The sequence below is a fragment of the Sebastes umbrosus genome, chromosome 10 (assembly GCF_015220745.1).
Source record: "Sebastes umbrosus isolate fSebUmb1 chromosome 10, fSebUmb1.pri, whole genome shotgun sequence".
Classification (NCBI taxonomy): domain Eukaryota; kingdom Metazoa; phylum Chordata; class Actinopteri; order Perciformes; family Sebastidae; genus Sebastes; species Sebastes umbrosus.
The window spans coordinates 3792796-3816785 of record NC_051278.1 but is presented as its reverse complement, the minus strand read 5'-3'; the positions used below and the strand labels follow the sequence as shown (position 1 = coordinate 3816785).

The window sequence follows — 23990 nt, the reverse complement described above, 5'->3', positions numbered from 1 at the left end:
CCAGCGCTGAGGGGCTTCACGCTCCATTACCTTCGAGGAAAAGTGATTTAGGAGGTCAAAAAGTATCTCGGCTCTGCTGTGGACCGAGTCTGGGGCCAAATTTGAATGAAAGTTGAGTGATTGGACCATTGGGCTGCTGATGGATACATATCTGTGTGCTACTTTTGGAGTTTTTGTGTGTTTGTGGTATAGCAGGGATGGGGGAGGAGCTGGAAGGAGGAGGGAGGGTACAACAGTGGGAGGAGCTGGGGCAACTAATCCTCTCTCACCCCTTTACAGAGCAGATTAGAAACCCCTATAGGGAATGTGCATTTCACATTAACAGAAGCTGCTTCTCTTAATGTAGCAGTCCACCCAAACAAAGACCCCTGAGGGACTTTGAGGAGGTTTTATGGCAAATCCAGGACAGAAAAGAGCAATATTGTGCAATTGGTTCATTCTCTAATCAGAAAAAGGAGGCACTGAAACCAACCTTGTAATGTCTGATAGATCCCCCAGTAAATGCGCAGGCAGTTCTTCTCTTTCTTCATGCCCCGTTTACATCTGCAGTTGTACAGAGGGCTCTGTTTGAGCGCGTCCATGGCGCTCCTGCACTCGTCCCTGGCCTCCTGACCGGCCGTCAAGCTGAAGTTGCTCTCCTTGCCGCCGGCCACGCACTGCCTCATGGTGCGGTACTTGGTGCTGCACCCCTGCTCCTTCAGGCACTGCTCGCTGGCCCTCACACAGTCCAGCCGGCTGGCTCCAGCACGCAGGTTCTCCTCCGCGTAAGACAACACATCTGGAGACAGAGGTGGCATTTAGAATTAGAGGCTCATAATAAAAGTGAAACATAATAATGCATCTGTTTGCTCATTTGCTCACTGGAAATATTCAGTAATATTTTAACCCCAGTAACATAAAAAAACACACCTACATCTCCACCAAACAATGCATGTTTGGTTGCATGTGATTGAAAGCAGTTTACTTGACAACTTCTTGATCCCTGCAGCTAGTTTACCGAGTTTCATCATGCAGACACGATACATTACGATGCAACTTTGTCAGTTTGCACTGAAATTAATTTTGCATCCATAGGCAGCTCGGTTTGAGAAAAAGTACACATACAATAGACATACTGTTACCATAGACAGACAGACAAGTCAGACCCATCAGACAAAAAAAAAAAAAAAACACATCACAATTATTCATACACAACCCATTACAAAATGACCATCTGTCCTCTGGATTTACATGTCTTCAGCAGCACATAATTATTATTTAGATGAAAACGTGCACTTGAGTGAAGGTTTCATTATCTGGTTGACTTTATTTAGAGCAGTTCGGACTACAGTAGCCTCCACACAGACTCCCAGTGAGCAGCTGCATGCCTCTGCCAAGCTTTACCCTCATTTGTTCACAGGAAATATTCAGTAATATTTTAATCCAAGTGACATAAAAAAAGCACACCTACATCTGCACAAAACAATGCATGTTTGGTTGCATGAAAAAAAGTGAAACATAATAATGCTGGCTGTTTGTTCACAGGAAATATTCAGTAATATTTGAACCCCAGTGACATAAAAAGCACACCTACATCTGCACAAAATATTGCATGTTTGGTTGCATGTGATTGATTGAAAGCTTGACAACTTTGTGATCCCTGCAGCTAGTTTACTCAGTTCCATCACGCAGATGAAAACGTGCACTTGAGTGAAGGTTTTCATTATCGTGCTGACTTTATTTGGAGCAGTTTGGACTCCAGTAGCCTCCACACAGACTCCCAGTGAGCCAAGCTTTACCCTTCATTAACAGAGCTCACAATTCAGCCCCTAACATGCACCTATGGGATGGATTAGTATCAGCTGTTGGTGCCAATAAAATCAAACTTACCCAAAAGAGGCAGAAGGACATACAACACTGGGAGGATCATCGTCTTCCTCTCCGTGTGAAATATAAATTGGAACAAAATGTGCGGACTAAAAGCGACTTAACAGTAGTTTGATTCCCAGGGTACTTCTTCCACTGGACTGAAATCCATTGAAAAGACGCAGCAGTGCGCGCTCCGCTGTACATCCAGCTCGACTCATGTGAGAAATAAAATCCAATAAGTGTCCAGTCCGGATTCAGTTTCTCTGACTCTTAGTAGACAAAAGAGGAAGTGGTCTTTTCTTTTCTTTCTGCTCCCGTGCGGGTGGTCTTCTCACCGCCGGGAGACAAAGACACAGGATCAGATCAGAGGACACAGCGGTGGAAGAAGAGACGTGGACGGTGTCCTCCAACTCCAGCCAGCAGTGAGATGCGTCTGAGCGTCTGAGCGTCTGAGCGCACTCAGCCAACTGGAGCTCCACTGCTGTCTGCTGCATTCAGCAGGAGAGACTGCCAGCTTCCACCTCACACTAAAGTACACTATCTGATCATAAATGTACAAAGATACACCTTCTGACTCTCTTATTAGTATAATATTTTACAATGGAAGCACAGAAAAACAAACAATTAGCTTTAAAGGTCCCATATTGTTCTCATTTTCAGGTTCATATTTGTATTTTGTGTTTCTACTAGAACATGTTTACATGCTGTAATGTTTAAAAAAAAACTTTATTTTCCTCATACTGTCAGCTTGAATATACCTGTATTCACCCTCTGTCTGAAACGCTCCGTTTTAGTGCTAGTTCTAATATGTTGTATATTTGTGACATCACAAATGGACAGAAATCCCAACGGCTTGTTTCAAACGCACAATTTCTGAACACTGGCTGTTTGTGTTTCTCCATATATTGAGCGTTTTGATAGTTTAACAGTATTTACGTAGCACTTAAAACCAGCTTTATAATATAAAAGACATGAAAATTCAACTGGAGCTCCACTGCTGTCTGCTGCATTCAGCAGGAGGAGACTGCCAGCTTCCACCTCACACTAAAAGTACCTTAATCTGATCATAAATGTACAAAGATACACCTTCTGACTCTCTTATTATTATAGTAATATTTTTACAATGGAAGCGCAGAAAACAAACAATTAGCTTTAAGCTCACTTAAAGGTCCCATATTATAAAAAAGTGAGATTTTCATGTTTTTTTATTAGAAAGCAGGTTTAAGTGATATATAAATACTGTGAAAGTATCGAAACACTCAATCCACAGGGAAACACACAAAGCCCGTATTCCTAAACTCTGCATTTGAAACAAGCTGTCAGGATTTCTGCCCATTCGTTATGTCACGAATATACAATATTTAGACCCTTGACACAATTTTAAATGTAAATATTCCAAATCTGTCCCAGATTATTCCTGGTTGCAGTGTATGTGAATGTCATCAGCTGCCAGGAAGTACACAAGGACCCAAGCTGTTGCAATTTCTGTCAAAATGCGCTAAAACGGAGCGTTTCAGACAGGGGGTAAATACAGAAATATTCAGGCCGACAGAACGAGGAAAATAAAGTTTTTTTTTAACATTTTAGCATGTGAACATGTTCTAGTAGAAACACAAAATACAAGTATGAACCTGAAAATTAGCACAATATGGGACCTTTAAGATAAGATAAGATAAGATGAACCTTTATTAATTCAGGTGTCAAAGCAGCTACATCAGCAAACAGAGTGAAACACAGGAGAGGTAAAGGTATACAACAATTATAAAAAAAAACAATAATAGAGATATAAAAGATACAGAGTGAATGGGTGAACATAGTGTGTCAATAAATAAATGTAGTATGTGCAATAAATAAATGTAATATGTACATATGTGCAGTCTATAAAGTGGTATATAGGATGAATAGTGTAAAGTAAGTGTAAAGTGCGCCAGTGGTTAGAGTCCAAGATGGTTGCAGACAGTGCATGTTTAAAGGCAGATAGTGCATGTTTAAAGGCAGATAGTGCATGTTAAAAGTTCTTAAAGTCCTAATAGTTGATACTTGAATACTTGACTCACTAATGAGCGCCGGAGTCCCAGCGGGTGCATACAAGCACAATGATTTTAGAAAGGTTACCATCATCGCTGCAGTTGCACACTCACTACAACTCTCTTTGGGGTTATTATAGTATTTTTATGGTGTTTACTTTTAATAAACTCTCCAGCTCACATACTCACAGATGTAGAAAAAAAAAAGTAATCACTTTTCCAGTCCATTAAAACGCACAGAGGCCGCACTATATAACCACATGTGGATACATTTAAGATGTTATTAAATGAAATATACATTTCAGTATGTATGTGCAGACAAGGAGAGAGCAAAGAGCATGACTCTAGTGCATTTTGATTAATATAAAAGCAACATAAGGAGTAGCTTATATGGCAATTTGTTAGATCAGAAGAGTGCCACTTGAGTGTAAAAATGACTGGACATATTTCAGCCTGATTCATGATATGTCAAGCATGTTAGTGTGTGTGGCTCCTCCCAGCTTGCTTTAATCCCATTTGCCAAATGACACAAAAAAAAAAAAAAATGTTATGCAACATTAGCTGCCACCTGTGACAAGAGTAGGCTGTTGATGATGATGACACACTTCAGGTGTTGTAATATAAAATATGTCAGCTGAAGCATCCTGACAGCAGCGCTGTGCTGAGTCCACCCAGAGGAGGACTGGACACTGTGTGACTGTCGCCATCTGTTGGTGGTTTTAAAGTAAAGGTCACTATTATAAATAATTATATTATTAAATCATGTATCATCAAACAATGCTCGATATTTCATGTTGGGAAAATGAGCATCAAAACACCTCTGTTTGATCAATATATGAATTTACCAAACAGAGCATGATAATAATAACAGGGATGATGCATCATGTAGGCCTTCCTATAGCTTATTGATTGCCTATATGGTCCATTCAGAGGCTAATCCACTTGGCTAAATACATGGGAGCAGACTATGTCAATGATCCCCTCTCTCTGCATTAAAGACTGGGCTGAATCAATCAAGGATGCTGGCGACCAGCGCAGTAAATCAACCCTCACACACACACACAGAGAGAGAGAGAGAGAGAGAGAGAGGGAGATGGGATGAAATAGCTTATTTAAACGTCAGTGAATAATCCCTTATTGAAAAGGAAGCAGTGATTAGGTAGGTACGATGAATCAATCCTGCAGTCACTTTTCAAAATGGCTTTCAATTTTGTTAAATAGATATACCACAGGCCAATGTCCACAGCTATTTTTACAGAGAACATGACAGGAAGAAGAGACAGAAATCGGGTACAAATGAACGACAGGCTGCGGCTACTATCCGGGGATAATTGTCTGCTTACAATTTGATGACTTTGCTTTTCTCAAGTCTCCAAAGGGAGCGTTGCCAGTCAGGGGGAAGGCTCACTCTGGTGATTTATGAAAAGCCTCAATCAATATGTGATATTAATTTTGCAAATGCATGTCAGAATGATGTAGTCCTCGGGTCATTTAACGTTTCACACGGTAATGTGCCTCATGGCACCGGATCAGAAGCTCTTTTTTCAGTCCCGGTGATGAAACGAGAAAATTGGTCAAAGTCGGGAATTGTGTGATAAATGAAGGCGGCGAGTCTCGATGGATTACTGTTGAGAGAGCTGACTGTGCCGATACAGCACTTCATAACGTCCAACAGAACCACAGTAGAGTCAGGACTGGACTGATCAATGACAGTGTGACTTAAAAAATACTTCAAAGGAGGTATATTACTGAAAAACGCTTAAAACACCTGCTGTATGACGCTACGACTGTAGAGCACCCAGATACTGACATGTATGTTAAATGCATTCAAACGGCCCCGATGGAGCTGACCATGGATGGATAAAGAGAACGGAGCTGACGGGAGAGCTAGAGACCACCTTGGAGAAGTTAGAGGAAGTATACATGTGGGACTACGTCCGCTTTTCAAAATAAGGTGTTAACAAAGGGAACTGTATATACAAAATACAAATATGGAAATAAGACTGATTGGATTATATTCATCAGAAGTATAAAACATTACATGTCCCTTATAAATTAAAAAGAAAATACCACTAATTTGTGAGGGAAATGTATTAATAAATCCTGACAATGACTGATATATTTGACTTCAGGACATCTCTGACTACATACATGCTGAAAATCAAACATTTTTGCCGTATTAATTTAGATATCTTCCAAAGTAAAAGTCCCTAGAAGTGTATGATTCAACTTTTTCGGCACCAAAGAGTATAGAAGCAAACAGGCGAAACTCCGGTGTTTTTTTGACAACAGCCGCTGCCACCATTTTGGACTGGTTATTATATTTATAACATTTCATTGTTCAACACAGGCCATTTCGGTAGAATATGACAATAGAATAAAAATCATTTTGTTTTACTTTTGTACTGCGCTTTCTTAGGTGGACGTTTTACTGGCGTCCCAGTAGTCGCTTTCAGTCCAGAATGGCGGAGGCGTAACTGTACTGCTGGGCGCTGAAAAAATCCAGTCAATGAAAAAAAAAAAAAATGTGTGAGGAGAGGTCAAGAAGCCACCTCCTTCTGTTTGTTAGCTCACTTAACCTTTTTTATTTTACTTATCTTATCTTATTTACTAATTTTACTAAATGTATCTTACTTAATTGTTATTCTATTAGGCACTGGTGCTAGAAATAGGACTTTTGTTTATTTTAGACACTTGTATTTTATATACTTGAACTTGTTGTAATTTTGTTGTATTTTTGAGCAATCTCTGGCACAAGAATTTCCTTCGGGATTAATAAAGTTATATCTTATCTTATCCTATCTTATCTTATCTTTTTGATGTTCCATATTTGTACACCACGATATCTGATGGAGTACTGGCCATGTCTTGTTTTGTAAAAAGGCAGGTGAGGATGATCTACCTGTCTAGTATTAATTATGTCCAGGTGAAGATGATCTACCTGTCTGGTATTAATTATGTCCAGGTGAAGATGATCTACCTGTCTGGTATTAATTATGTCCAGGTGAAGATGATCTACCTGTCTAGTATTAATTATGTCCAGGTGAAGATGATCTACCTGTCTGGTATTAATTATGTCCAGGTGAAGATGATCTACCTGTCTGGTATTAATTATGTCCAGGTGAAGATGATCTACCTGTCTGGTATTAATTATGTCCAGGTGAAGATGATCTACCTGTCTGGTATTAATTATGTCCAGGTGAAGATGATCTACCTGTCTAGTATTAATTATGTCCAGGTGAAGATGATCTACCTGTCTGGTATTAATTATGTCCAGGTGAAGATGATCTACCTGTCTGGTATAAATTATGTCCAGGTGAAGATGATCTACCTGTCTAGTATTAATTATGTCCAGGTGAAGATGATCTACCTGTCTGGTATTAATTATGTCCAGGTGAAGATGATCTACCTGTCTGGTATTAATTATGTCCAGGTGAAGATGATCTACCTGTCTGGTATTAATTATGTCCAGGTGAAGATGATCTACCTGTCTGGTATTAATTATGTCCAGGTGAAGATGATCTACCTGTCTGGTATTAATTATGTCCAGGTGAAGATGATCTACCTGTCTGGTATTAATTATGTCCAGGTGAATATGATCTACCTGTCTGGTATTAATTATGTCCAGGTGAAGATGATCTACCTGTCTGGTATTATGGGAACGAATTGTAGAATGCTGACTGTCACCATCTTGGTCAATATATACTCTTTGGCACCACAGTTAGCTAGCTAACACTGCTGTAAATTAATAAATGGTGACTCTAAGAAGGCAAATAATTTAATAACATACATGACATATTCATCACAATACACCGTGACTTGTCCCTATCGTTTATCAGCAATGTTAGTCTTAATAGTAATAAATAAATAGAGCAAACCAACCGGTGTTAGCTGCAGGGCCGGGGCTGCCATTCTAGTGATGTGTCGTCACGAACGAGCCGGTTCAAAGAGCCGGCTCTTTTAAGTGAAAGGGAAGTTTTAACCCTCCTGTCCCATCGACCATGCAACTTTTATCTTCCCGGAACAATCTGGTTTGACTGTTTATAAAGCATACGGTATAAATTATCACCCAATTCTGTGTTACACCAACTTTGGCCAAACCACGAGTTTTACACTTCTTTTTTGGAATTTAAGGTTAATAAACCTCATTTTGGTGAAATTTGTTTATTTTAAAAACTTAGAAATTATGAATTATTTTGACTGTAGTTATCGGAGGAACATAATGTTGATGGATTATCACAGACGGGTAGATGTAAAAGTTTAGTTAGAATATTGTTTTGCAACCATTTAAAAGTTTTTTTTTGTTGTTGTTTTTAATGGCAGCACATAATGACACCTGTGGTCCTCAAAAATTTACCCGGGAAGACCACAGGTGCTATAAATTAGAATAAATAAAGAGAGCGGTGTGCGAATAGCAGACAAGATAAGTGACAGTCGGAAACGAAGCAGCATGTAAAATGATGGTATTCTGGAAATTATAAGGTTTAGTATAATTAAATTGAATAATTTAAGTGATATATCTGCACACATACTAATCATAGGTCAAAACAGCACTAAATTTGGCTGAATTATAGAAGGCAGAAGTGAAGTAAAATGAAGAGCCGTTTGGGAGCCGAAAGAGCCGGCTCTTCTTGGTGAGCTGAGCTAAATGATCTGGCTCCCTAAAAAGAGCCGAAACTCCCATCACTAGGTCACTCCTGAAAGCTGCGTCACAGGCAAAGCTAACGTCTACTGATTAGGGGTCGTGTCTAGAAGGAAGCCCGTAAATTGCGAAATTTGAGCTGAGATCTGCTTAAACTCTCGCGAGACTTGCTGTCCGACGACCTATCCAAACCTTAACTATTCGAGATCAGTGCTTAACCTTAACAATCTCGCGAGAGTTCCCCCAGTTTGCTGGCTCCCTTCTAGCCACTACCCTGAGTAGGAGACTAACTAGTTAGCTAGTTACAGTAGATCGATTCTTTTGATTATTGGTGATTTATTAAACCAGCTGTTGACTCAAAATGAGTTTAGACACTCTCTTTCAACAAATCCTTCAAACTGAACAACAATTAACTGAGCGGACACACAAATTCAAAGAAGGTAGGCTACTAACTTACATTTCAGCCTCCATAATAATAATGAATGCAAAATAACATAGTTATAGTTTATAAGATAACATTAGCAGACTAGCTAGTTACAATGCTACCGAGCTAGCCTGCTTAGCAATATAAACAATTAGCCTATCCCAGAGAATAAAGTCATACTATTATGAGAATAAAGTCATGATATTATGAGAATAAAGTCATACTATTATGAGAATAAAGTCATACTATTATGAGAATAAAGTCATTATATTATGAGAATAAAGTCATAATATTATGAGAATAAAGTCATGATATTATGAGAATAAAGTCATGATATTATGAGAATAAAGTCATGATATTATGAGAATAAAGTCATAATATTATGAGAATAAAGTCATAATATTATGAGAATAAAGTCATACTATTATGAGAATAAAGTCATAATATTATGAGAATAAAGTCATAATATTATGAGAATAAAGTCATACTATTATGAGAATAAAGTCATACTATTATGAGAATAAAGTCATGATATTATGATAATAAAGTCATAATATTATGAGAATAAAGTCATGATATTATGAGAATAAAGTCATAATATTATGAGAATAAAGTCATAATATTATGAGAATAAAGTCATGATATTATGATAATAAAGTCATGATATTATGAGAATAAAGTCATGATATTATGATAATAAAGTCATGATATTATGAGAATAAAGTCATGATATGAGAATAAAGTCATGATATTATGAGAATAAAGTCATGATATTATGAGAATAAAGTCATAATATTATGAGAATGAAGTCATACTATTATGAGAATAAAGTCATGATATTATGAGAATAAAGTCATAATATTATGAGAATAAAGTCATGATATTATGATAATAAAGTCATGATATTATGAGAATAAAGTCATGATATTATGAGAATAAAGTCATAATATTATGAGAATAAAGTCATGATATTATGATAATGAAGTCATGATATTATGAGAATAAAGTCATGATATTATGAGAATAAAGTCATGATATGAGAATAAAGTCATGATATTATGAGAATAAAGTCATAATATTATGAGAATAAAGTCATGATATTATGAGAATAAAGTCATGATATTATGAGAATAAAGTCATGATATTATGAGAATAAAGTCATGATATGAGAATAAAGTCATGATATTATGAGAATAAAGTCATGATATTATGATAATAAAGTCATGATATTATGAGAATAAAGTCATGATATGAGAATAAAGTCATGATATTATGAGAATAAAGTCATGATATTATGAGAATAAAGTCATAATATTATGAGAATGAAGTCATACTATTATGAGAATGAAGTCATACTATTATGAGAATAAAGTCATAATATTATGAGAATAAAGTCATGATATTATGATAATAAAGTCATGATATTATGAGAATAAAGTCATGATATTATGAGAATAAAGTCATGATATTATGAGAATAAAGTCATGATATGAGAATAAAGTCATGATATTATGAGAATAAAGTCATAATATTATGAGAATAAAGTCATGATATTATGAGAATAAAGTCATAATATTATGAGAATAAAGTCATGATATTATGATAATAAAGTCATAATATTATGATAATAAAGTCATGATATTATGATAATAAAGTCATAATATTATGAGAATAAAGTCATAATATTATGAGAATAAAGTCATGATATTATGAGAATAAAGTCATAATATTATGAGAATAAAGTCATGATATTATGAGAATAAAGTCATTATATTATGAGAATAAAGTCATAATATCACGAGAATAAAGTCATAATATTATGAGAATACCGTCATTATATTATGAGAATGAAGTCATGATATTATGAGAATAAAGTCATGATATTATGAGAATAAAGTCATGATATTATGAGAATAAAGTCATAATATTATGAGAATAAAATCATAATATTATGAGAATAAAGTCACAAATTTATGAGAATACAGTCATGATATTATGAGAATAAAGTCATGATATTATGAAAATAAAGTCATGATATTATGAGAATAAAGTCATAATATTATGAGAATAAAATCATGATATTATGATAATAAAGTCACAAATTTATGAGAATGAAGTCATGATATTACGAGAATAAAGTCATAATATTATGAGAATAAAGTCATAATATTATGAAAATAAAGTCATACTATTAAGAGAATAAAGTCATTATATTACGAGAATAAAGTCCCAAGTTTATGAGATTAAAGTCATAATATTACGAGAATAAAGTCATAATATGATAAAGTAGTAATTTTATGTTATTTTCTTTTTTTCTTGTAAAGTAATGACTTTATTCTCGTAATATTACAACTTTTTTTTCTGGTAATATTATGAATTTATTCTGGTAATCTTTGATTTTTTTACTCCGTCGTACATTTGCATTTTGGTCCTCACTGCATTAGACTTATATACTATATACTTAGACTATAAACCTCCCTCTTTATCCACCCACATGTCAGTTCGTATTATTTGAGGTGCATTTCTTTCTGGTTCAATCCATCTATCTAACATTAGATTACTTAACAGTAATTTGTGAAAGTGCATCACAGTGTTCTTTTACAGGTTATTAGCTAACTAATCAGTTATGTTTATATTTCAGTCAAAGTAGCCATCATCAGATGTAATGAGAAGATCAAGAGCTCCACTGAGAAGAATCAAAAGACCAATGAGGAGCTTGATAGAAAGGTGAGACCACCATACAGATAGTTTAATTCTCCTTTATTTGTTGCTAATGTGTGTGTTATGATTCATATAGAGGAGCAGTCATGATGCATGGTTTAATGTCTTTTCAGATATGATTTGGGCAGGCTGTAAGTTTTAAGTTATTAGTTGTCTGACACAAAAAGGTGTCTTACAATACACTTAAACACTCACTGTATCTAGAGGCACAGTTCAAGGTCAAACTAACTGATATGCCACCATGTAAATGAGTATTATCTCAGGTTTTTTGCGTAAGGAATAACATCATATGTGCAGTATTGGTTAATATTTTACTATTTAGTCTGTTGTGTCAGGAGGGAAATATATAACTTCAAAGTTCATTGGATAGGAAAAAACTGAGAGATCATTTGTTTTAGGTTTTAATATTTTAAATATAGTTTATAAAGTTTATTTTGTTCTAAAATATAAAGAGATAAGTGATAACTGCTGTACCTTGAGGCAGCAGCGTACAGTGTTAGTGACACTGACACATGAGGTAAAGAAGTGCATATTGGCATATTGATGAGCTGATCTGCTTTATGATTTAAAACACTTAATCTCTCCCATTCGTTTCATCAACAGTGCAAACTGCAAGTGCCATGTGCAAAATCAATGACTAATTTCCACCGGATAACATTAGTGAAACCTTTTAGCATGTGTGAGATATGATGTCGAAGGCAGGCTCGTTGACCTCGCAGAAATATCGCTAACTTGTTCCTGTGCTTGTAAGAGTGGACGGCCGATCAAAAGAGCAGATCTTGGTTGCTGAATACAACGCCGTGTCTGTCAGAGTATTATCTGCCTGAGAGGACGCAGGACACTGATACCTTTTCTGACCCCGAGTGGAATATAGAAAGTGTTTACATCAGATACGCAGGGTGTGTTTACAGCACAGCGTGTTTACAGCTGTCATGATGTAACGTCTTACAGTTTATGAGAGCTGTCTTAAGATAATTACAGTGTTCAGGAAACTTGGAAGCTCATTGTGCTCCCTGAAAACGTACCGCGCTCCTCCACCGCCATACAAGAAACAATAAACTCACCTCTTTGACAGCTCGAGTAACAGACTGAAAACTGTACTGAAAGTCATGCCCGAGGCAGCTTTAAAAAGCGTCCTCCATGAATTTACCCTCCTACATAATTCCCTTTCTTTCGGGGTGTGCCGTATAATCACACAGGATGAAGAGACACAGGGAAAGTGAGATATAAAAGAAATCTTAGACACCCAGGTTTTTAAACGTCGTCAAAGAAATAAGGGCATTTTTGTTCACCATTATCACCACTAACATCACCTACAGTATTCAGGCATCACTGGCATCTCTCTCACATGTAAAGTATCAGTATGTACATCTGGCTGTCTGTTTCAGGCTCAGCAGTTGTCTGCGATGCGGCTGCAGCATGACCTGATGAAGAAATGTGAAGACCAGATGTTGAAGCAAATTGAGGAGCTGCTCTGCCAGAGGAGCCAACTCAGGGAGCGTCTTGTGGGTTCAAGCCTGAATCAATATTTACATCTCATATCATACTTGTTATGTGTAATATGAATATGTGGTCAGCTTTTAAACTATGTAGACGTATACAAATTGACTCGCACATTTATTTAGAGCAGCTATTCTCACCCACTGCTGTATGAAGATTCATACCGGGGCTTCAGAAGATTCAGAAGGGCTGCAACTGCATCTAAGAAATATTTTTTTTATAACCAACAAATTTGTCTATTATTTTTTTCAATAATAGTATATAAGATGTCAGAATTATGAGTAAGTATAAAATAATAAAACTGTAAAGTGAAATAATACTGTGACCTCTTGACTTTGACATTAAGATTTCATCTAAGTTGTATCATTAAAGGGATAGTTGTGGTGTTTTAAAGTGTAGTTGTAAGAGGTACTTCTCCATAGTCAGTGTATTACCTACAGTAGATGATGGAGTTTGGAGAAACAGACAGGAGTACCAGCACGGGAGAAAAGCAATGTGCTGCTGTGGACGGATTTTAGACACCTAAAAAACTCAATATCAGTTTAAGAGTACGCTATATTTACAATATTTTCACAGCTTTACCTCGCCGTCAGACTGCCCTTTCTGACAAAGCAACCAGACTCCATTGAAAAAAACACAAATTTTACCTCGCAGGACACGGGCGTTGTTCCCGTTGTTCCGGTTGTTCTGGGTTTTTCCAATCCTAACCCTAACCCTAACAACTGGAATCAGTTTAAGTGTATATTTAGTGCCGACGGGGAACTGAAGCTGTTGTATAATATAGCGTATTCTTAAACTGATATTGATTTTTTTTAGGTGTCTAAAATATGCTTTGCTGCTGCTTCCGTTCACAGCAGTACATTGCTTTGCTCCTGTGCCGGTACTCCTGTCTGTTTCTCCAAACTGGTGGCGTGCTAACTGCCATCTACTGTAGGTAATACACTGACTGGAGAAGTACCTCATACAACCCCACTTTAAAACACCCCAGCTATCCCTTTAACATGACTAATAGTAACAGTAGTAGAGATAGTAGCAAGCAGCTGTATTCTTATCATTGTTGGACACATTTCCCATGATGTTGTCTTTTCATACCAGGCCAAGATAAAGTGGGAGTCTAAAGAAGAAGAGGGAAACTTCCTTCAAGAGATCTCCAGATTCAACAGTGACTTCAGTCTTCGAGGGAACAGAGACGTAGTGTTCGAGAGCCAAACACACACTGAGATGCTGGACCTGGAGAGGGAGGTGGAAGCACTGAATAAAGGTCGTAAAACACTGTCAATTATACTGGTGTCACGGTAGACAGATGTTTTATACTGAAATGCAGATGTGGAGCTGACTGCTCATTTCAAAACTATTATTTTATTCTTGGTGTATTATATAGTATAAGTAGATGAATCGTGAGTAGATGGATTATTGCTGACAGTGAAGAAGTAGTCATAATCTCAGGAAGAATTTGGTTTAAATTTATAGATGGCGTTTGGAGAATGAACAGTAATTAGATTCATTACTGAGTAAAGTGAAAATATAATAGTTGTTTTGTTTATTAATGCAAGGATGTTGTGTGGATCACAGGATTAGAGAAGCTGGAATAGTTTATCATAATGGAAAAGAAGACAAAAATCAAACAAAAATTATTTTAAAAATCTGGACTCTAAGGCTAAAAAGGCGAGGTAAAGCGGTGTAAATATTCTAAATATAGCGTACACTTAAACTGATATAAAAAAAATTTTAGGTGTCTAAAATCCGTTTTTCTCCCGCTTTACCTTGCCGTCAGACAGCCCTTTCTGACGGGGAACTGAAGCTGTTATATCGCTCTCTTCAGAGCCACCAGACTCCATTTACAAAAACAGTAATTTTACTTCTTAGAACACAGAGTATATATACAACCCCAATCAAAAAATCTGAATTTACCCTTTCAGTTATTTCCAAACTCAGCACAGCTGACGTTAACTCAGCTAGTGCTAGCGTTCACATTATTCATAACCTTATTGATTAACTTACTGTGGAAACCTACGTCACTGCTCCATTTCAGAAAAATGGAAAAGAACGCAGGTGGACCCACCCTTTAATTTAATAACGATAATAAACTTTATTTATAGAGCAATTTTCCAAAACAATATCATGCAAGTGTTTATCATAAAACAATAAGAAATATCCCTATTTAAAAACAATAATTAAAACAAGTAGTACAGTCATAAAACATAATAAAAAAACTTGACAATTAACATTAAGACTACAAAACAAATGGCGGAGAAGGTAAAATAGAAGGATCACAGGAAGGTTAGACTATAAAAGTACGTTTTAAGAAGTCTTAAATTAATGTTATGTTCAACCAACAAATATTGTGTAGTGATTATTTGTAGATAAGTTGCAGTTTATAGGAGTATGATATACCATATTTTTCAAAAGCCTATAGCAACTTTTAATGACAAATTATACTTTAATGTGGTTTGAAGTGTTTTCATTAGTTGTACAGGATTGAGGGTAAAGCCGCCCACATCACCAATGAGAACCAGTGTCTTCACATTATGTGTTATATCTGGGCTCAAGGGAACAGCTGATTGTTTCTGCAGTCAAAGTGAATTTAAGAAAATGCCCACATTGCATTCTCTTGGAACTAAAAAAAAGCTTTTTTTCCTTGAGAGGTATAATTTAATGTAAAGTTCGGCCCTCCTGGTGTTTTTTTTACTTTAAGTAGTATTCGTCTTTTCTCCCTTTTCCTCACCAGAGATGGATCTGATGAGCTCCAGGAACGGTCACATGAGCTCCATGCAGGAGGAGAAGAGAGCGCTGCAGCTCAACCTGCAGGGCCTGGATGACGTCCAGAAAGGTGAATAACAAACCTTCGTTTGATGTTAGATGATGTGTCCTCCTTTAAACTGTACACTCTTCACACCACCAACTGACTGCTGACAGCTTTCTTGTTCTGACTGCAACTCTTCCAACACAGGTTGTAACGGGCCGAGTTTTAAAGCTTCATATGAAACCAGCAAACCTAAGGAATCCATTGGTACCAACCAGGTCATACTAGCTTGTCAGGAAGAACACTAAATAACGCTACGAAGTTGTGCTAAATTGCGGCGAGGAAAAACTAGCATGGCCAATTTTTGAAACTTGAACTCACTGTATAAAATGACCTGTGGTGACCTCTAGGATAATCACAGCCTCATGAAACTTTACAGCCACAAACTAGAGACCTAGAGCATTCAGAGGATGGATGGCTTTCCTAGCTAGATTGACAATAAGGGGGTTTCTGAGCAGTTTACACAACACAAGCGCTCGCCATCCAAACGCCAAAAAATGCAATTCTTCTGCAGAAATCTCCAAATGTCAAAAGTTTTTGATAACAAATCACAGCATTGCTTTTTCTATGGTGTTCCTCAAGGTCTTTGTGTGTTAATGTGGTATTTTTGAGGGATTATTGATCATTTTTATGAATTCTCCAAAGGTAAAAAATTGTTAAATTTAGCACCAAATTTGTGTAACAAATGGTATCAACCCAAAAATTGCCACAACTTATGAGACAAAACAGAGCCTGGGAATGAACATCATATACTTCTATCATAATCTTCTAAAGCCTTATACACTTTCATTAACGACCAGAACAACTTGACACACAGTGTTGAACTACACCTCAAATTAATCTTCAGGTTCCCAGCTTTCAGATGCTGTACACCACTTCTATGTGACATCTACTGTTGACTGTTTAACTCTGAACATCCCCTGTCCCCCACATCTACCCGTCTTTGTTTGTTTCATTCACACTGCCATATATATACTGTACATATCAGACCATCAGTTTTTTTTCTGTTTGACAGAAATAAAAGTTAGAAAAAAGAGAAATCTAACTGCAGCAAAGTCAGCTGTAGTTTGAAAATCCAGCCACGCTGCTGAAGCAGTTTTACAGTATCTTGAGCCCAGATGTTGAACATAAAGTTTCTGGCTTCAGGTTGGAAGGCAGTTCACAGGTTCACAGATGATTTTCCTTTCTCTTTTTTTTTTAATCTGTGTTATTAAATGTGCTTTTTACTCACACTTGTGCATCCTCAGCTGGAAGCTATCCAGTACAAATACAGGTTTAAGCGTGTTTGGAATGAAAATAGCACTGCATTAAACATTTCACGCTACATCGCTGTGGATGTGTTGCTACAAGTACAAATACTATCCAGGTAGTCCAGTTTGTAGTAATTGATCCATGATAAGAGCAACTCCTTTTGTGAGATTGAGAGGTCAAGTGTTTTACAGTCAGAACATTATGTTGGAGGTGGCTGTGCTATATAATCCAAAATGTCTCAGCCACCTCAGCAGATGTTTTAACAGTGCACCTGTGTCTGGAAACTCATGCCGTGTGTGATTTATTATTCTTGACTGCAGACCTGGATCAGCAGCTGAGCGAGGCTGAAGCGACGACAGCATCTCTGAGAGCGGAGAGCCTGTTTGTCAGTCAGAAACCTCTCACCGACAGCACCTGTCTGAGGTGAGTGTCATGAATGCTGACAGATTTGGACACACAGACACAGTGTACAGTAGCTGATTTGCAACTACGTCACAGAAAATAATCCTTATGAGACACAAAAGAGTGAAAACGCTGCAGGGAAATAAAAGCAAATATAAACGCAAAGGAGCAAAAACAGAACAAAACAAAATGTAAAGCTATTTAGCAGCTCATAAAAATGTTAATTGGCAGAGGCTTCCTCGGAGCGTCCTGATATTTTAAATATTCCTGGCTCAGCAGCTGTGATGTTTAATTAGCTGGGCGGTTTCTCTCCTGCGAGGCCTGTCAGTAGGTTTGGTGTACAAAAGTTCAACCTCTCCTCTCCAGGGCTCCGTTGTTTTCTTTAGTATTAAAAAGAAATCATCTCAGTAGTCGCACTAATAGCCGCAGTCAGGACAAGAAGAGGATCACAGTGGTAACAACATGGTGCTTACATTAGATAGAAGGTTTTACTTCTGAAGAGCAGAACTAGATGATACTGTGAGAAATGCTGAATGAGCTCCCGTCTTTATTTTTCTCTCTCTGTATGCTGCTGGCTGGAGTCCAAATCTACAAGTGTAAATAACAGAGCATTAAGAGCGTTTGGCTTAATTAAGGCTTTGATCTGCAGCGTATTTCATTCAGTCAACAAGTGGGAAAAAAACAGAAACTGAGGCTAATGTGATTGGTGCAGGGAGGTGTGTAAGGGAAATGAATGAGGGGCGGAGAATTAAGCTTTTATACTGAATGCTTATCCAGCAACTTACCAAAGAAATGCACTTTGATTTTCTCCAGTTAAAACGTGATGTATGATTAAAAAAAAAAAAACATTTTTATTTGTAAAGGAAGCATATGGAGCATACTTTTACCTCAGTCGAGAGATATATATGTATATATATATGTATATATATATATACAGATATACAGTATAGTAGTACTGTATATATGTATTAAATATACAGTATGTGGAATTTCTATATACAATAATTCCAAGATTAAAGTCGTACATTTCCGAGAAAAACTCACAAAATTTAAAAATTATAAAGTCATAAATTTACGAGTCACAAAAGTCACAAATTTATGAGATTATAAAGTCATCACTAACGTAATTAATCACGTTATCGCAATGTTAAACAGTGGTTTATGTGGTGTGATGAAGTTGATCTAACCTTGCAAAGTGAAGCGATGTGGTTTCTCGTAAATTTATGACCATATGATTTGCAAATTTGTTAGAATATCTGAGTTTTTATTTCGTAAATTTATGACTTTTTTTCTTGTAAAGTTACAACTTTAATCTTGGAAATGTTGTGTTTTAATCACGGTGGTGTAGAGCGCTGTTTGTCTGGGTTGTGCAACTGTGAAAACCATCATAGACCATCGCATAATTCATATAATTTACTCACCAAACCTTTCTGTGACCCCCCGTGCCCTGTATGGACTAATTTATTTAGATTTCTGTCTGTGAAAAAGAGCAGCTTGCAGCATCTTTTTTTTTCTAAAACAGTAATGAGCATTTGGTCAATTAAAACTAGTTCCTCATATAGCACTAAATCTACACATATCAAAGGAGCAGACCTTTGACAGTGAGTGGGAGAATAAGTACAGTGAGTGGGAGAATAAGTACAAATTGTTGATTTACATGTAGGAATGAAGCTTGATAAAATTACACTCCACTAAAACTCCCACATTCCTTATCTCTTTAGATTCAAAACATAGAAGAATGGACGCAAATGTGTCTGCTCATCACAGCAGAATATTAAGTAGTTGTAGAATATGAATTAAGGACCTCCTCTATTGAAACGTGAATGGTACAGTAGGTGAGCGCCGGTCCACCGCGTTTCTCCACAAAGAGACTTCCTTTATTTAATTAAAGACTGGAGATCAATAGAGTTCCAGGAAGGAAAGAAGGACGGGTCGCTGTTATTGCTGATGCCACTACTTTGGATAATGTCTTCAATACAATACTATGGATGTGAAGTGATTAACAAATCCACAAACTTATCTAGATGGTGAGCTTTACTTTCAGCTTTTACTCCCCCAGTATTTAATGAAAGGTGTCCGGCCTCTCTTAGGACGAGGTACCACACAGTTTTCACTTCCGCCCATTTGTTTTGCTCCTTCTTATTTATTGTTCTCTTTCCTTCCTGTTCGCCTCCTTCCTCCCAGCATTGCCTTAAATCCTGCATGTGTGTAGCATGTCCTGTTCATCCATCAGCCTCATTAAACATACCGGGTCCTTCATTACCATCAGCCTTATTAGCCTCAGGAAGTGCTGAGGACGTGGCTTTTGGAGGAGAGAAACCTCCTCTCAGTCATTCTTATGATCATCCATTCTGAGTTGAAACCATCAATCCTGTCTTCAGCCGCCGCAGCGTCCTCCGTAAAACGCATATTTAACTCCCCGCGTATTGATTGTTGGAAATTGAGCGCGTGTCAATTTGAATGAGTGCTACAGTCACTCAAAAAGTGTTCAGTGTGCAAAACAGGGGCGGCTGCTCGTTCACTGTCGTACCGTCGAATAGAAAGATACCTGCAGTCAACGTGCTCCGGATGATTGAGGAGTTGTATGTATTTTTTGATGTGTCGGATTTTCTCCATTGATATATTACTGCTACATTATTTGTGAAGGCTCATTTGAAGATGTCGTTGCGCTGCAGAAATCTGATATTAAACTGCAGATATCCAAAATGCCATCCTGAGCGTCTCTGACCGTCTGAACACCAGCATACGCTCGCCTTAACAATCAGATTTGTGAATTCCAGAGAGAAGTGTAAAGTTTAAAATACTGCTGTTGCTTCTTCTCAGACTGTGAAAACGCAATTTTATCTCGGTTTGTTTTATTGTTTCATTAACTTCCAATAAAGGAAAGATGGAGGCAGCTCGCCTCAGATTAGATCCTTCAAACACCTGCCATAATGCTTAAATCACAGCCAAGGCATCCAGTAAGTCCAGTGCTTCTTCCAGAGCCAAACCGAACTGAGTAATACGATTTCATGTATGTTTATGAAATTATAGTGTGAAATATTTACTTTGCTACCATAAGAGTGTTTTTAAAGAAGTGGATTGTTTTAGTCTGCTGTGGTGTCGCCATAAAGTTCATATATCTTCTTACTTCTACGTGTGTTTTGGAACTCGTTTTTATGGCACTGTTGTCTGATACTGAATATAAATGAGTTGTTTATTAAAGATGAAACAGAGTCAAGTTTTATATTTAAAATACATCATTATTACTAGATATTCTGAAGGAGAGATTGTTGCTGAAGTACTGACTGAAAAACTGACTAAAACTGTTGACAGAGATAATAACTTTTCTTCTTCTTTCTTGTCTAAAAAGTAAAGTATAATAATTAGGGATGGACCGATTAATCGGCTGATATTCGCCTTGTTGACTCCCCAGGGGCGTTCTGCTGCTACTAGTCCTCTAGTTAATCGATCGCGGATGGCGTCTTTTTCTTGGAAGGATTTTAATGAAAAAGAGAGACAAATGCTAAAATGGGTCACCAAATATACTTGGGCTTTGTTGATAAATCGGCGTCCCTCTCAAGTAAAGTCTTTATGTGAGAAACACTGCTCATTTTTCTAATCACTTTTACATTTAATTTGTGTTTCACAAAACTAATATTTTTGTTGGGCTCTGAAAAAAAGGCTTTAGTTATTAAGAAAAAAAAAAAAAAAGAATATTTTTCATGTGAAAGAAGGTTATATTAAAAGTTGTTTAATTAATTTGTATGATTGAATTTGTGCTTTTCAAAGACAGTGTAATGAAATGCTGAGACAGGGTCTTTGTTTCCCCGGCACAAAAGGGGAATAAATAACAGCAACAACATTGATCGTTTCGGTGCATCCCTAATAATAATAATAATAATGATGCTTTTAAAGCACATTTGTTTTTGCTTTGTCTGCAGTAGCTGTTCTTAGAAACACAAAAGGGTGTTACAGAAGTCACAGCCAGTAACTGCAATGTAAAACATTAGAGTTAACCAGGTGGTCATATTTAAATGGACCAAGGACAGTCATTATAACAGACCTGGATTCCTCATCAGTTAATGTAGACGCATTGCAATCATTTCAGTTGTAACCACAGTAAACTAGGCAGCGCTGATCAAATATGAATCAATATTCTGTTACGTTAAAGGGATTATTTGTAATTTTCAGAAATGCTTGTTAACAGCGACACCTGTGGCCGTGAAATCAACGAAAGTCAGCGTCGGGCTCGCGCTTGCTCGCTCTACATAGACATGAACGAGCATCGCTGAAAACAGTGAGGCGACACATGTCAGCTAAAACACAATATCACTCTATATTTCACCTGCTTGGCAGTAATATTAGCTGACCAGACGAAGGTCTCTCCATGAATCAATGCTGATACTGTGTTTGCTTCTCCTGCCTCAGCGCAGGCTTCAGCAGCGGGGCCCTGCAGCGAGAAACTCGTCTCCCTCCGCCCGCAGCTGGAGAGAGCACGGAGATACAGGCACCCGGTCGGTAACAAGACGATAACGTTTCTCTCTGCAGAGTCCCGTCACTCAAACCTCTGTTTGTCTAGTGAAGCTGCAGCATTTATTTCTGCATAAACGTCCACTGTACATTCACTAGATATTCTCAGAGCTAAACTAACTCTTCTGCAGTGTGGAGTGAGCGCGCGTTCACGTCTAGAGGTGGAGTGAGTACGCGAGAACGCGCGCGCTGTCTGAGTGAAGGCAAGCAGACAGAGGACACAGAGGGACGCCGGCCACACGCATATGCGAGCGTGCATATTCGAGCGCGCATGTGTCACGGTGCATTTATACGCTTAAAAAGTAACAAACAGTCCCTTTAATGCCTATTTCTCTCCTCTAATGTTGTCAGAAACATCTTGTATTGTACTGAAGGAAGAAGTCTAGTTTTCTCTCGGAACACTTAGAACTTAGAACAATTAGAGGGCTAATCTGGTTATTTCTAAGACTTGTGATATATTGTATTATGCATCCTTCTGTGTCACTATCAGCATGAATAGCAATTCAGTTTCATTTGGTTTTGTTTATTTTCTTAGTGAACACAATAGCAAGGCAACAGTGTAGTGATGCAAACACAAAACATCAATAGGTTTAAACTCAATACGTAGAACCAAAAAGTGCTGAAGCATCTCTTTACAAGTTGCCCCTTTCATGAGTTTTTCTTTCTCAGCTCCTTCAGTTACTGACGTGAGTTTCATTTGTTTACCAGGCTGAGGAAGGAGCTGGAGATGCACAAAGAAGGAGAGCTCGAGCTTCTGCGAGAGGCGCTCAGCTCAGAAATACGCTTCCTGAAGTCGGTACGTTGTGAACGAGGCTTTTTATTCAGGCTCATAAAAACTGTTTTATATAGTTGTTCATCTCCTACCAGAAACCAGACCAGGGCAGGAAAATAATATCTTTCAAATCCAGCTCTGGTGTAGCACATCGTGATTACATTTTTGAAAATGTTACCATGAAAAAAGGAAGTTCAAAAGTCATTCATTCATCCTCATTCTTCAGGGGGTTCTTTGTAGGCGTTCATTTATATTTCTTCTTTTCTTTTCTATTAGCAGAAGCTGGACAGCAGCCAGGGGAGTGAGCAGGCACAATGATGATACAGGAACACAGGTTATATTGGTTCACTGATTGTCTCTCTGTTAATAAAACCAACATGAATAGACGGGAGAGAAAGAAAAGAAAGAAGGAACAAGCAGAGCGAGGTAATCGAACAGTGTGTTATTTAATATTTACTTTGAAAGTTACATGAAAAGAACAAATTTCACTCAGTGAGTCACCTCCGTCAGCACAAAAACTGTCTTTACTGTTGACATTTATGCACCCTGTGGAAAACAGAACACACAGATTCAATACTAAAATTGATTAAAAAGATAATGAAACATTTTTGTTTCTTGTTACCTCTTTCAGGCCAGAAAAATATAACGTGCAGGGCTGTTTCTGCCTTCAACTAGATGCCCTTTAATGACAAATACTGCTTTTTACATTTGATTTATTTGCACAAGACTAACAACTAAACACAAACGTCTACATAGTGAACAGGATAATGTGTGTTTCATTGGTGGCAAATAAAGAAGGCATTCAAAACAGTGAGTATATGCTGCCCTCTACTGTACAAAGGGTAGCATTGCTATAATAGGGACTCATACTTCATACTGATTTAGAATATGTAAATATTGATGTTAAATAAATTCAATAGTGCATGAGAGTTGAAGTCAAATAATATGTTAATTTATGGTTAATTTAAATTTTTAATTTAGAACAATTTGTTTAAAAAAATTAAATTAAATAAAAGCCAACACTAAATATCACTGTTGAAGGGAATCGTCTGACTGGAGAAATTAACACTATAGATGGCAAAAAAAAT

At 37.2% G+C, this 23990-nt stretch overlaps 2 protein-coding genes across 5 annotated transcripts in view; one reads left to right on the top strand and one right to left on the bottom strand.

Annotated features, from left to right (window-relative positions):
* Positions 1 to 7850, bottom strand: part of gfra1a (gdnf family receptor alpha 1a) — a 124759-nt gene extending 116909 nt beyond the window's left edge. For 2 of the 3 annotated variants that reach the window (XM_037783032.1, XM_037783034.1), the window contains exons 1-2: positions 1870 to 2326; positions 473 to 778 (exon numbers count right to left, since the gene is read on the bottom strand). In XM_037783032.1, the coding sequence (XP_037638960.1) occupies positions 473 to 778; positions 1870 to 1909 (346 nt within the window). In that variant the 5' untranslated portion in view covers positions 1910 to 2326. Of the gene's footprint in view, positions 1 to 472; positions 779 to 1869; positions 2327 to 7757 lie in introns of those variants that run through there. The other variant, XM_037783033.1, reaches the window with a different exon arrangement.
* Positions 7851 to 8627: 777 nt separating this feature from the next.
* On the top strand, positions 8628 to 23712 carry ccdc172 (coiled-coil domain containing 172). Of its 2 annotated transcripts, none has more exons than XM_037781390.1 (8): positions 8628 to 8957; positions 11583 to 11668; positions 13051 to 13167; positions 14258 to 14423; positions 15891 to 15992; positions 17537 to 17639; positions 22839 to 22926; positions 23182 to 23712. In XM_037781390.1, exons 1-8 carry the CDS (start codon positions 8879 to 8881, stop codon positions 23218 to 23220), a joined length of 780 nt encoding a protein of 259 aa, XP_037637318.1. In that variant the 5' UTR covers positions 8628 to 8878; the 3' UTR covers positions 23221 to 23712. The 2 variants fall into 2 exon arrangements, with proteins under 2 accessions (XP_037637318.1, XP_037637317.1); XM_037781389.1 differs by having other exon boundaries at positions 8634 to 8957; positions 23179 to 23712.
* Positions 23713 to 23990: the final 278 nt, after the last annotated feature.